Below are 12900 nucleotides of genomic sequence, written 5' to 3' on the forward strand. Positions count from 1 at the left end.
CGGTGAGAGGAGGGGGGAGCGGCAGCTGCAGAGGGACTAGGCATGACACTGCCCTCCCACCCATGATTCAGGCTTTTGTCCCAAAGCAAGAAGAACCATCTCTTTACCTGGAGTGCCCCTGGCACCCAGGTACTGGGGGGAACAGTGTGAGTTCGGGGGAAAAGAATGTGGGCTGGTGGAATCAGAATGGGATGGGAAAGGGATGTGTGGAATGGGGAGGGAGAGTAGGTTAGGTGCAGGACGGGAGGAATTAGCAGGGATGGGGGTGGAGTGAGGGATGGGAGCACTGCGGGATGGGGGAAATGAGGGATGAGGCAGTGAGGGATGGGGAAAGTGCAGGATGGAGGCAGTGTGGGATGGGGGCAATGCGGGATGGGGGCAGTGCAGGATGGGGGAAGTGAGGGATGGGGGTAGTGTGGGATGGGGGAAGTGAGGGATGGGGCAATGCAGGATGGCAGAAGTGAGGGATGGGGGAAGTGCGGGAGGGGGGCAGTGCGGGATGGGCCAGGGGCAGTACGGGCTGGAGCAAGGGGGCAGTGCGGGCTGGGGGGAGGATGACTGCCTCCTGGCAGCCCTGGCACAGCCAGCACTGCGGGCAGGCTGAGGGCGGGACGGGAGGCGGGAGGAGGGGAAGGGGGTTGGGAGGGACACCCACTTACGTCTCCTCCTGCATTTTTTTTTCCCTCCTCCTTTTCGTAGCTGGTGACGTGCCGCTGCCTATTAATCATTCACCAGGCGGGGAGCAGCAATTACTGCCACTCGGAGCGAGCGGCGGCGGCAGCCGGCTCCTTCCCCGCCGGCCCGCGGAGCGGCCGAGCCGGGGCTCTGCCGGGATGCCGAGCCCGGCGGGCGGCGGGCGCCCGCCGCTCTGAGCCGGGGCGGGGAGGTCCGGGCAGAGGATGCTCCCCAATGGCACCTGCACCAGGCTCCCGGGCGGTGCAGGCAGCCACAGCAGCGGCAGCGAGAGCGGCGGCGGGGCCGGCGGCGCCTTGGAGGAGGCGGCGGCGGGGGGCATGGACTCAGGCGGCAGGAACTCCTCGGGCGCCCCAAACAGCACCCTGAGCGAGTCTCAGGGCAGCGCCATCCTCATTTCATTCATCTACTCAGTGGTGTGCCTGGTGGGGCTGTGTGGCAACTCCATGGTCATCTACGTGATCCTGCGTTATGCCAAGATGAAGACGGCCACCAACATCTACATCCTCAACTTGGCCATTGCGGATGAGCTACTGATGCTTAGTGTCCCCTTCCTGGTCACCTCCACCCTGCTGCACCACTGGCCCTTTGGCTCGCTGCTCTGCCGCCTGGTGCTCAGCGTGGATGCCATCAACATGTTCACCAGCATCTATTGCCTGACTGTGCTCAGCGTGGACCGCTACATTGCTGTGGTGCACCCCATCAAGGCAGCTAGGTACCGCCGGCCCACTGTGGCCAAGATGGTGAACTTAGGTGTCTGGGTGCTGTCCATCCTCATCATCCTGCCCATCATTATCTTCTCCAACACTGCAGCCAACAGCGATGGCACAGTAGCTTGCAACATGCTCATGCCAGAGCCCACCCAGAGGTGGCTGGTGGTCTTTGTGGTCTACACCTTTCTGATGGGCTTTCTGCTGCCTGTAGTGGCCATCTGCCTCTGCTACATTCTCATCATTGCCAAGATGCGCATGGTGGCCTTGAAGGCTGGTTGGCAGCAGCGCAAGCGCTCGGAGCGCAAGATCACCCTCATGGTCATGATGGTGGTGATGGTCTTCGTCATCTGCTGGATGCCCTTCTACATTGTGCAGCTGGTCAACGTCTTCGTAGAGCAGGATGATGCCACTATCAGTCAGCTCTCTGTAATCTTGGGCTACGCCAACAGCTGTGCCAACCCCATCCTCTATGGCTTTCTCTCGGACAACTTCAAGCGATCCTTCCAGCGGCTGCTCTGTCTCAGCTGGATGGACAATGCTGCAGAGGAGCCCATCGACTACTATGCCACTGCCCTCAAGAGCAGGGCTTACAGCGTGGAGGACTTCCCCCCGGACAACTTGGAATCAGGGAGCATGTACAGGAATGGCACTTGCACCTCCAGGATTACCACCCTCTGAGGAAATGCCCCAGACCCCCATCTCCACCACTGCCCCCCAGGAGGAGGGCACGTGAGGCTGGGATCATGGCATGGGGTGGCTGGGAGGGAGGGGTTTTCGGTCCTGCCCATCAGTGGCAGCGTTTGGCGTGAGAAGGAGCGAAGAAAACCCTATGTCCTCCATGTACTGTCCTGTCCCCCTGCTCAACTTCCCTGAGGGTCGGTGCGTGTGCTGATGCTTTGACACCATCTCAGTAAATTGATTGCTGCGCCCCATAGATCAGCTTGGAGTCCGGCAGCCAGGCCCTGCCACCCCTTGCTGTGTTTGACCAGAGGTTGTGTGGGTCCCACAGTGACTTTCCCCTTGCCTTTTGTATAACTTTCCCATGGCCCTGCCTCTCATCCTCAGCGGATGGGACCCTCCGGGCCACTGAGGCAGTGTGGAGCCAAGCACCAGCCAGCCAAGCACCACCAGCCCAGCTCAGCCTCCCCCAACTGCAAGCAGCACTGCTTGGCATCTGCAGGCACATGCCTTCCCTTCAGAGGGTAGAAACACTGGGAAAAGTCTCCTCCAACACACACCACCTCCTGCCCTGGAAAGGAGTAAGTGGCCTTCTCCGCCTTCCCATGCAGAAAAGGAAGAGGGGAGGAAAAGATCCGCTAGAAAAGGAGCAGCAAATTCATGGAGCTGCCTTTTGCTTCACAGACAGCCTTTGCCTTGCTGGGGACCAGCCCTCTGCCCTACGCTCAGGGAAGCAGGGCAGAAAAGGTCTTCGCAAAAGAAGTCCGATTATTGCCATGCCTCGGAGCTGCACAGCAGGTTGCTGATAATGGGGAGATAAACAGCCCCATGACTCGCAGGGAGCAGAGTATTGAGCTGAGGGGGCCGGTAGGGTTGAGCTGGAAATGTTTGAATGTGTCGGTACATACAATAAAGGTGTGCAAATAATAAAGTTTAAAGGGAGCACTGGACTGTGAAGCTATTGTCCTGTGCCTGCTCCGTTAGCTGTGAAACAGCACCAAAGGGAGCTGAGACAGAGTTTTTGAATGACCTGGGTAGCCGTCAAATCACTTTAGCCTACATGGAAAAAGGGGGACCAGTTTCAAAATCTCCATCAGGCTTTAAATTAAATACTTGACAGAAACATACCTAAAGTAGTTGTTTGATAATAGCTGTTACCCTAGCTCCAATTTCTTCTGTTGCACTAGCAACTGAAGGGGGTTTCATATGTTGCCGATGTAATATACTGGCCCAGAGCTTCATAATGTTTCGTTTCTGAGAATTGTTGTTTTTAGTGTGTGCCAATGTCTTTTATTTGATTTTTTAAAATTTGATTCTTGTCACTGTGTCGTGAACGTGTTTCTCTGAAGCAATTTATACTGTGTACTTACGTCTGTGGTGGCTACTTGCAAGAGTGCATTTAAAATAGATGATGCTCAAGGAAGCTCTTTTTCAGAGAAAAAGGCTATAACTCTTTCTAAATATTTTGTCTACACTGTCTCCCCTCACAAAAATTCTCTCTCCTGAATTTTCTTTCCCTCTTCCATTTAAGACACAACATTTTTCTTACAGATAAATGAAGCCTTCTTATTTGCTGAATGACAGTTGTTAAAACAAAACCTTCTATTCCTGTTCCCCCTTATCCCAGACATAAGGATTGGTGTAGACTGTGGTGAAATAAGCAGTTACGCCTTTTGTTCCCTACCACATATATTAACGGTGTCACACAGTGGCGGGTGTCCTGGTAGCTGTGACAAATCACTTCTCCAGCACAATACTGTGATTATATTAATTATAACTACCGGCAATCTGAAACAAGAGCCCGGGGAAATTCTATGGTAGCAGCATACCCGTAGCACTGTCTGCTCGTAGCTACAGTGCTTAAGAAGTCCAAACAGTGTTAAGTCTGCTGTTGATTATTAAGGCATGTAGCATTTGGGGTGGTTGACTTACTATGTATTCTCATTAAATTGTACCATGTAAGTTTTCTCAGCAGAAAAAGCAGGAAGCTACTTTGTACATTTCTTTCACCAAAAATTAGATACTATTAAATGAATGTATAAATTTAGTATTTCACGGCGGCCTGATTCAAAGCCCGTTGCAATGAGAGTAAAGATTCTTATTCACTTCAATGGGCTGTGAGTTGGCCTCTTTTAGTTTAAAAATTGCTGATGTGGAAGCTGTTATATCCTTATTAAAATATTTTGTGAAAAGCTTTAACAATTGTATGGTTTCTCCTTTACTTTCATTGGGCTTCATTAATAAAATATATGAATAATAATTTTTAATAATAGTTATTTACATGCACATATGAGAAAAAATGACTAAATCTCCTTATAATCTCATTTAAGTTTTCACAGAAACCAAACATCTGTCAAAACAGTCATATACCACACAGTACTCTTTGTAGAGCTCCACTTAAAATCTCGCTCACAAGCTCTTCAAAATGGTGTCAGTCTCATACTCTTAACATTGCCTTTTTTCCCAGGCATATTGTAATGTCTTGTGAGCTTAAATAGAGAGTCAGACTACTTTTTACTGTTGGATATTTTTAACATTAGACACTATGAAGCAAAAGTGAAGAAGCAGTGATTCATACCTGACACTCAGCTTTGATGAAAAGTTGAGCCTGCTTTTGTTGCTGTTTTTATTTTTTCATTCGCCTTTAAACAAAGATGTTACAAATGTCTGCACATCTACCAGCATATGCACTTCAATTTCAGTTCTCCCAGGCAGAGCAAAGACAAGTGGCATTGGTACTTGGCAGGCGGCGCGGGTGCTGCAGCAGAGGCGGTTGGTGACACGGTAGGTGGCAGGCTTTCCTCCTCACAAGGTCCTCGTTCACCAGCAGCCAGCAGCAGAGGTGCAATTACTGGCTAAAACGCTCTGCTCTGTTTCTCCAGTGAGAAGCACAATCCATGTTGCTCATTCTAAACTAACAGCTCTTCCTGCTATTTTTTAACCTTGAGTTTAGCTCGACCTTGGCAGTGGGAGAGTTGATCAGAAACTGTAAATCACTTCTAATTTGCTGTGGAAGGAGAGGTCAGTTCATTCTACATGATTATGCTAAATAGCAGAACATAACTCTCAGAAAAAAAATTGTCCTAAGAAAATAATGTGTAGTGTACCAGAAAACAAACAGAGCTCTTTTCAATACTTTCCAAATTTGTTAAGATTTCATACGAAACGGATTTGGCTTAATTTTAATTCACTGGAAAAAGAATACAGTGACACTTCCCAGTGAAAATGTGTCCCTTTGTACAGCTATAACATAATTCATCTAGAAAAGGGATAACGATGATTTATAATCAGTAATGTGCTGCTATATTTTCCCCATATGTTTAATATCTAAAAAGTAGCATAACTGTATGCACATTATCATGGGAATTGGCCCTGCGCCACTGACTTCCATGCAACTTTTATTGTTCTTTGTTCAGCCTAAGACCTATATACAACAGCATGATAGCCCTTAACAGTATAAAGGCAATGGTCTGGATCATTTCCCATGGTACACACAAAAAGAGAATGATCTGCACACAGATTTTCCTGCCACCTACATCAGACACCTCTGCAGCATTTTTCCAATTGAAGGAGGGCATGTGGGAAATTACTGTTCTTTCTTGCCAGACTTCCCAGGAAGTATGATTAGATCTAGCACTGCATCAGAGAAGATACATCTCATTACCCTGGGACTAACTGTGTGCAGCCAGTGGGCTTCAACCAGGCTGGTTGCAGAGGCACTACGGATGAAAGGGGTGGTGGTCACATGTACTTCTTTTGCCTTTTGAGATGGCCCTTAGAGAGGAGAAAGTCACTTAGTGTGGCGGTTCTTCACACATAATACTTCTTAAAGAACCCCTCTGATTTCTTCACAGAAGAGGAGACTCACATTTCTGAACACGACGCATACATTTCTGAAATGCCAGTTTTACGAGGCATCACAGTAGAACAAAAGGGTTTCTGATTGTTTTTGAAAAACTGAAAGCCTGCATTTCAATGTTTGGTTGCATACTGTATTAACACTGTGACCATTTGTCACTATAACCAGCTTCCAAAATCCAGCCTCCTAATTTTATATACTAAACTAAATCTTACTGAAATAACTTGACCCTTCTGATGAGTAAGTTATGTAAGATTTAACTTTTGCTAAATCTTGTTGTTGACATTTCTAGAACAGCAATATGGAAATTAGTGTCTTAAAATCTTGCCCCAAAAAATCAAGAAAAAGAAAAAATACAAGAAATTAGCCTCCAAAAATCAGCCTGCTGTTCTAGATTCTGTGATTTCAGCTCCTAGAGCCTTACCTGACTCCAGGGCTCTACAAACAAGAATGTGAATCATAATCTATAGAGGAGAATAAAATATTTCTATGCATTATGCATTCAGCACTTCCAGCACTTCCACCTTTTTCAACACAGAGCCTGGTTGCACCAGTAACTGCAGGCTAAGCCACAGGAGGAAAGAGTAATTTACTAATTAAATTTCTCCTTGAGAACAATGCTTTTAGGTGTTATACTTTTGTAGAAAGAAATAGTCAAAAAGAACAGGGGAAACAGGAAGCATTGTGAAGTATTTCACCAGACACTGTTACAAACCAAGCACAATCTTCATAGGAAAGATGCTTTTCAGTAAAAGCTACCTGTGTTCCCCCCTACCCACGCCATCCCAACCCTGCTTCACTAAAAATCTAAAATCTGTTTTGACAGAATAGTTATTAGCCATGAAGCAGAGCCAGCAAGATGCTCTATCCCACCTCAAATATACAGGTTTTTCATCTTCAGTCTGGACTGAATACATTTCTTATTATATGCTCATCATTTATGTGATGGGTCAAGTCACCTTCAAAGTAGTATCAATGCACAGAGAGCCAATTCTATTCTCTGTTTGTCTAAAAATAATATTTTCTGTACAGACTTTTATATTAAAACATATACGGGTTACACTGCAAGGTCCTGTGGGTTACTGAGCTTCCTAACTAGAACAGTTGAGATAAAATTGTCAATATGCATAGCTTATCTGCAGGGCAGTTAAGAATCACCAGTTTTATGACTTAGGAATTGTGGATTGCTATGATGATTACTGGAATTGGATTGTATTGGCTCAGTTTATATTGTTGATGAAAGTGTTTTCACTGCAAGCGTGGTCCTAAACAATCATGAAATTACTGAGGACAACCAGAGGGAAGCTGTGAGCTTCTGCAAGGGTGCTGCAATGTACTATACTGCGCAATGCTGAATAATGCTGAGTAACGTTGGTGCTAAGAGACTATTAAAAGCAAAGAGCCACAAGTTCAACTGATTCATGCAGGACTTGCAGATATGCATATTTACAATGGCAATCGCTGGTCAGCTGCACTAGGTCAAAAGGTGGCAAAGTTGTACAAGGGCAAGTGTGTGTGTATAATATAGTTATACATACACATATACGTATGTATGTGCTTGCATGTTGTGAAACATATAAGCATTTTATTTGATCCATTATCCAATATGTAAAGTGATAGATTAGAATGTATATTGGTTATAAAGGAACATGATTAATAAACTTCAGATTCTAGTTGTTGGGTAATACTGTAGCACTGCTTTACTATGTGGGCAATATGAAGTCTTTGTTTTGCTTTCCTGCTGCTCTGTTTAGAGGAAACTGGAGTGCTAATTCTGCTATGGAGTTGAGTTTATGGCTGGAGAGGTCAGAACTCATAGAAGGAGAACTTGGAGAAAAAAATAGTAATGCTTGAATTAGAACTAGGGTGGGTATGTCTGGAAATAGCCATTTGATGTTCAGGAGGTTTGGTGCTGATATTGACGAGAGCTGCAGGTGCCCAGCGCTTTAGGAAATCATTCCCTGCACCTACTGCCTGGACCAATCACACCTTTCCTCAGCTACAGTTAGGTGAACATCTCCATCTGAGATCTAAACTAGGAAACTAAGGATAACTGTGATTATGGTCATTTAATTAATATATTTATTGGTTATAATGCACTGTAACTGAATGCAAAAGGTATGTTATCTATCAATAGAGTACTGACTAAAGGCTGGGAATCTTTTGGCTGTCTAATTTCTGTTAAATACAGACATAGGTTGATCTTGTCCCATTATCCAGTCAATGGGAGACAAGACATGGATAAAAGAAAAAATTGCAAAGCACTCACTTATTGAGCTGAAAATCAATAGCAGTATTAGTGACTATATTTTCCTAGCATTGCAGCATAATTGTTTTGTATATAATTTGGTCACAGAAAGAGAAAAGACACTTTTACAAGCTGAACTGACTCTACAATATTGTAAAATGGGTTTTTTTAAAGGAGCTTCAGATGTCCTTATGAAAAACTAGAACACTGTTATTAAACTATATTTCTCTTTCCCATCTTACGCTTTCTACTTTTTTTACCATTTTGCAATCTTTCTATAAACCTGAGTGTCTTCATAAGAAAAGAAGCTTATTTACCCACTGAGGACTATTGGCCAATATCGGTAGCTGATTTCAGTGATGCTCTGAACGTCTAAATCAGCTAAAACTAGTCTGTGGTTCATGTCTTGGATTCATAAAAATTAATTACATAAAGTCATTGCAAGACAGAATGAATGAATGAATGAAATAAAATGCAATAAGATCAAAGACAATAAATACAGAAAATAGACCAAATACTATCCAAAACCAAAAGCAGCTTAAATCATATGCTGGCTCAGCTGTTCTCTGAGCAGCATTACAGTAGTTCCACTTTTTTTTTTCTAAATATGATTCATAGCTGCTGTTTCCTCTTCCTTCCATCCTCCATGGCTTCCACACATCTTACCTCTTGCCTCCTCAGCTCATCCACTCCTGGGATTTGCAAGATTGCATTGCTCCTTACGTTATCCATCAAGCACATAACAGTAGTGGTCTTTGCCACATCCTTCTGCCTAAGACTTACAATGCCAAAGGTCTGGTGGGTGGCAGGAAGGACAGGACATAATAACTGTGGGAGCACTACCACTCCCCTGCCTGCTTCCCCAGCTGCTGCCGCCTACATGTAGCTCACTCCTATGCTTCAAGTCCACAATGCAGAAAAGGGGATAGAAAAGCTGCTTGTAAACAGGTGCCCCCACCCCATGCACATTCACTTTCCAACCTCCTGACTCCAGAGCTCTGCGAGGCCAGAGGGGGAAAGGCAGGGATGTATACGCAGGGGAGGAAGGAACAACATGAAGTTTAACCTATTGTGAAGTACTGGGAGTGTGGTTACCCTTGCTGCCTTTCTGTGTTTACTTTTCAAGTTGGTTGTATATCATCAGCGAACTGTAGGAATCACCACTCTATACCCCTGATGAATGGCTACATCGTTAAGAAATAGAAAATACTTGTAGAATGAGCTAAGTTGCGTCTATCAGTGATTAGGCTCCATTCAATAGCTGAGCAAAGATAAGGCAGTCTGAAAACATGAAGAAACTTGATTAAATGATAGCAAATTATGCTTCCTAGGGGAAGCACAGAATCCATTCATTTTTATGTCTTCTTTAAGCTATACTTCATTTTAAAAATGAAAAAGGAGAAAAGTTATTTGAAGTATTTGAATTTTACCCCGGCTACTTTTAGATTTCACTTTAATCCCATAACACACTTAAGCAAAGACTCAGCAGTATAAGTCATTATCAAACAATTTGGGAAAATTAAAATTTTATTTCTGACTATATGATGAATATTATCCACTAAAAATTTAATCCTATGATCATGAATAAAATGTGCAAGCTGCAGATGATGTGCCTACCAGTCAAACTATCACTGGAGGAATCAAGGGAATAAAAACTAGAATTTTTGGCAACGAGACATATTTTTGGACCACTATACTGGATGAGAGGTTTGGACATTCGTACCCTTTGCAAAATTCACCATTTTTAATGTGAACTCATAGACTGTTATGTCTGCTATTTCACATTACCACATTGAATCCCCTATTCAAGAGCCAAGCTCTACAATGCTAGGTACTACCCCAGGAAATTTATAGTTTAAACAGACCACCTAATATGACATGTAAGGGATTTAAATGCACTAAACTATTTAAGATTTTCCACAGAGATGCATCCATTATAAAACTCACATACAACATGATTTATATGCTTTTAATATGGGATGAAATAAAGCTTTTCCTGTACACTTCAGGCGTAACATAGTATATTTAAAAACAGGCGAGGGACACATATGTCATATGAGAGAACAGGTGAAGATTTGTCTCCCTCCCTTCTATATTTTGGAAAAATATTTACTTTTGATTATTTTACATGATTATTTACACAGGAATTAAAAGAAAGTTGCATCCAATTTCATTATCCAACACTCTGACTATGCCAACTCTTGTTATGACTGTCTGTACTCATTACGCCCTTATCCTCCTCCCACAGACGTAAACAGCAAACCCTGCACTGAATCTGCCTTGCAGGCAATTGGCTTAGGGTTATGATACGAGCCAATGGTCCATGTTGCAAGTCAGTTATCTATTGGTTTCCTATTTAAGAAAACCAGAATTTAAATTGAAAGTGGAAAGCAAAAATGATTTATCCTTTCTCCCACACGGTCCACTTCTTGTTCTGAACTGCTAGAGAAGAGGAAGAGAAATCCATGCTGTGCCTAGCTCATGCATTTCAAACCCATTCCGATTCCAGTTAAATTCAGATGCTACTGGCCTTGTATTCTATTGAAGAGAGACTGTGAAAGGAAGGTGAAGAAACCCAGAAAGACAAACAAGAATCTTTAGTAGTAAAAACAATAAAAGCTATGCTAAAATTATGGCCGTTTAGTCATGCCTTGAAGAGACACAATTTAAGCTTGCTTTTACAAAAGTGATTCACATAGCTGGAGACTTAGGATTGAAATTCTCTGATTTAATTTCAGATGTCTGCTTTCCAGGCATGTAAATTCAAGGTAGCCTCCCTAGGCTTTCATTACAGTCAGTGCAGACAAATGGCGCTTTGCAGTTGCAATTCATCTGCCCTGCTTTGAGCATCTAGTCTAAGATGAGAATAATTGCTACCTGCAAGTACATATTTCTCTCCATACACTGTCAGGGAGTCTAGATGAGTAGAATAGGCTAGATAAACTCAGTTAGAGATGTCTACTTCTGGTGAGAGGATCCCACCCTAAGATGCAAAATGCTCTTGTTTCAACTAAGTTAATTTATAAACCAGGGAATACTTGCGTGACTATTCAGAAAATGACTATTTCTAAATGACTATTTAGAAAAGTGTCTAAACGGAGGTTCTACCACTTAATCCTCAATCTGGAGTGTGAGAAAAAGAACCTGAAACCAATATCTGCTTTCACAGGAAGCCAAATGCAAAGACTGAAACGAAAATAGTAAGACAAGAGAGGTGAATGGCTATAAAGGCATGAACTCACACATATTAAATAGCTGCATAGTCAAATCCTGCAAGATGCTAAAGACATGCAATTCAAAAGTAGTCAGTTATGGCACCTAACTCAGGACTTAGCTGTGTGTTTGGTAAAACTCCTGAAACAGAGAACAAGAATATTTCTAGAGCTTAGAAAAACATACTTAAACAGTTGCACAATCCCATCAAGAGTTCCACCATCTGACATGTGAGAAACACAAAAAAACTTAGAAATATTAACTTAGGGAGGCTCCCATTCACCTTACTTTTGCACAGCTGCTATTTGCTTATAGAGTCCGTTGTAAAAGAATGGAGCAAATAAAAGTCCCACATGCATTGCCCCTTAGAACAAATTACTCGGTGATCACAACAGAGTGATAGCAGGCACTGACAGAGATGCTACGACTCAGGCATTTTCCAAGTCTGTGCCTATCTGAATGTAGAGGTAAGCCTCTTACTGAAGCTGGAAAATGCTTGTCTTCTGAAATATAACTGTCAGATAAATAGATTAGAAAAGTGTGCAAAATATGGGGCAGCTTTGTAAAGACTAGTATTGTGATTGTAGCTGGATTTAACTTCTGTTATAATAAAATGGTCTTTATAGACAGCCTGATGGCTCACAAAGTCTGGGAGGCCCTTAAAAAAAGCAAAAGACTCTTTCCCAGATGTCAACAGCCTATGATCAGCAGACAGAGAGAGAATAAAACAAACAAATGTATGTCAAACTTTATCCTTAGCAGCTGTTTATATCAGATTAATCTCCATCTCCACACTTGCAAGAAAAATAGCTAATAATATCCTTTGTTCTCCAAATTCAAAAAGGAAGTGATAAAATGAAAGCAATAGTCAAAAGTCAGCTCTCTAAAGAGAGAAAAACAAAAAAGTATCTTAGAAAAAGACATTTCAGAGCCTTTTAAGAACTTTAAAGCAAGAAAACCTCCCTCCCCTCCCCACTCCCCAAAAGGTGGACTCTCTTTAAAGAGATCCAGGTAGCTGCGCCTCACTGCACTCAGAAAACCTTGAATCAATATTTGGTATTACCACTTTAACTGAAATCAACACCATAATAATAATAAGTGAACATCAGCACTCTGAACTGCAAAGAAAGCAAGTTGTTTGGTCAGGATGAAAGCTGATTTATAGGAATTCCAAAGGGAAATCACTGAGGAAGAGTCTACCTCATTTAGAAAGGGGCACAAAGGGTGAATCATCCTTTCCTTACTCCCAAAGGACTGCATGCAAAACAATACATCTCGTTGAAGAGAGTGGGATTTGCATGGTGTATTTGGACCCAAGTTAACTCTTCTCACAGCGTGGAAAGTTTGTTAGCACTTTGTCTGATTCTAATAGATACAGATATTTGCACACAGAAACTAAGTTTTGCACCAACATAGCTTAGGAGGAAAACTTTAACTGAAGATTTTGTTGTTCTTCTATGATAAAAATGTGTGAAGTAACAAACTGAGCAGTGATG

General features: G+C 43.2%; 1 protein-coding gene across 1 annotated transcript; it reads left to right on the forward strand.

Moving 5' to 3' along the window:
• The first annotated feature begins 803 nt into the window (after positions 1–803).
• On the forward strand, positions 804–4331 carry SSTR1 (somatostatin receptor 1). The gene has a single exon (XM_009670955.2). The coding sequence runs from the start codon at positions 900–902 to the stop codon at positions 2082–2084; it is 1185 nt and encodes a 394-aa protein (XP_009669250.2). The 5' UTR covers positions 804–899; the 3' UTR covers positions 2085–4331.
• Positions 4332–12900: the final 8569 nt, after the last annotated feature.

This window comes from Struthio camelus, chromosome 5 (assembly GCF_040807025.1).
Source record: "Struthio camelus isolate bStrCam1 chromosome 5, bStrCam1.hap1, whole genome shotgun sequence".
Classification (NCBI taxonomy): Eukaryota; Metazoa; Chordata; class Aves; order Struthioniformes; family Struthionidae; genus Struthio; species Struthio camelus.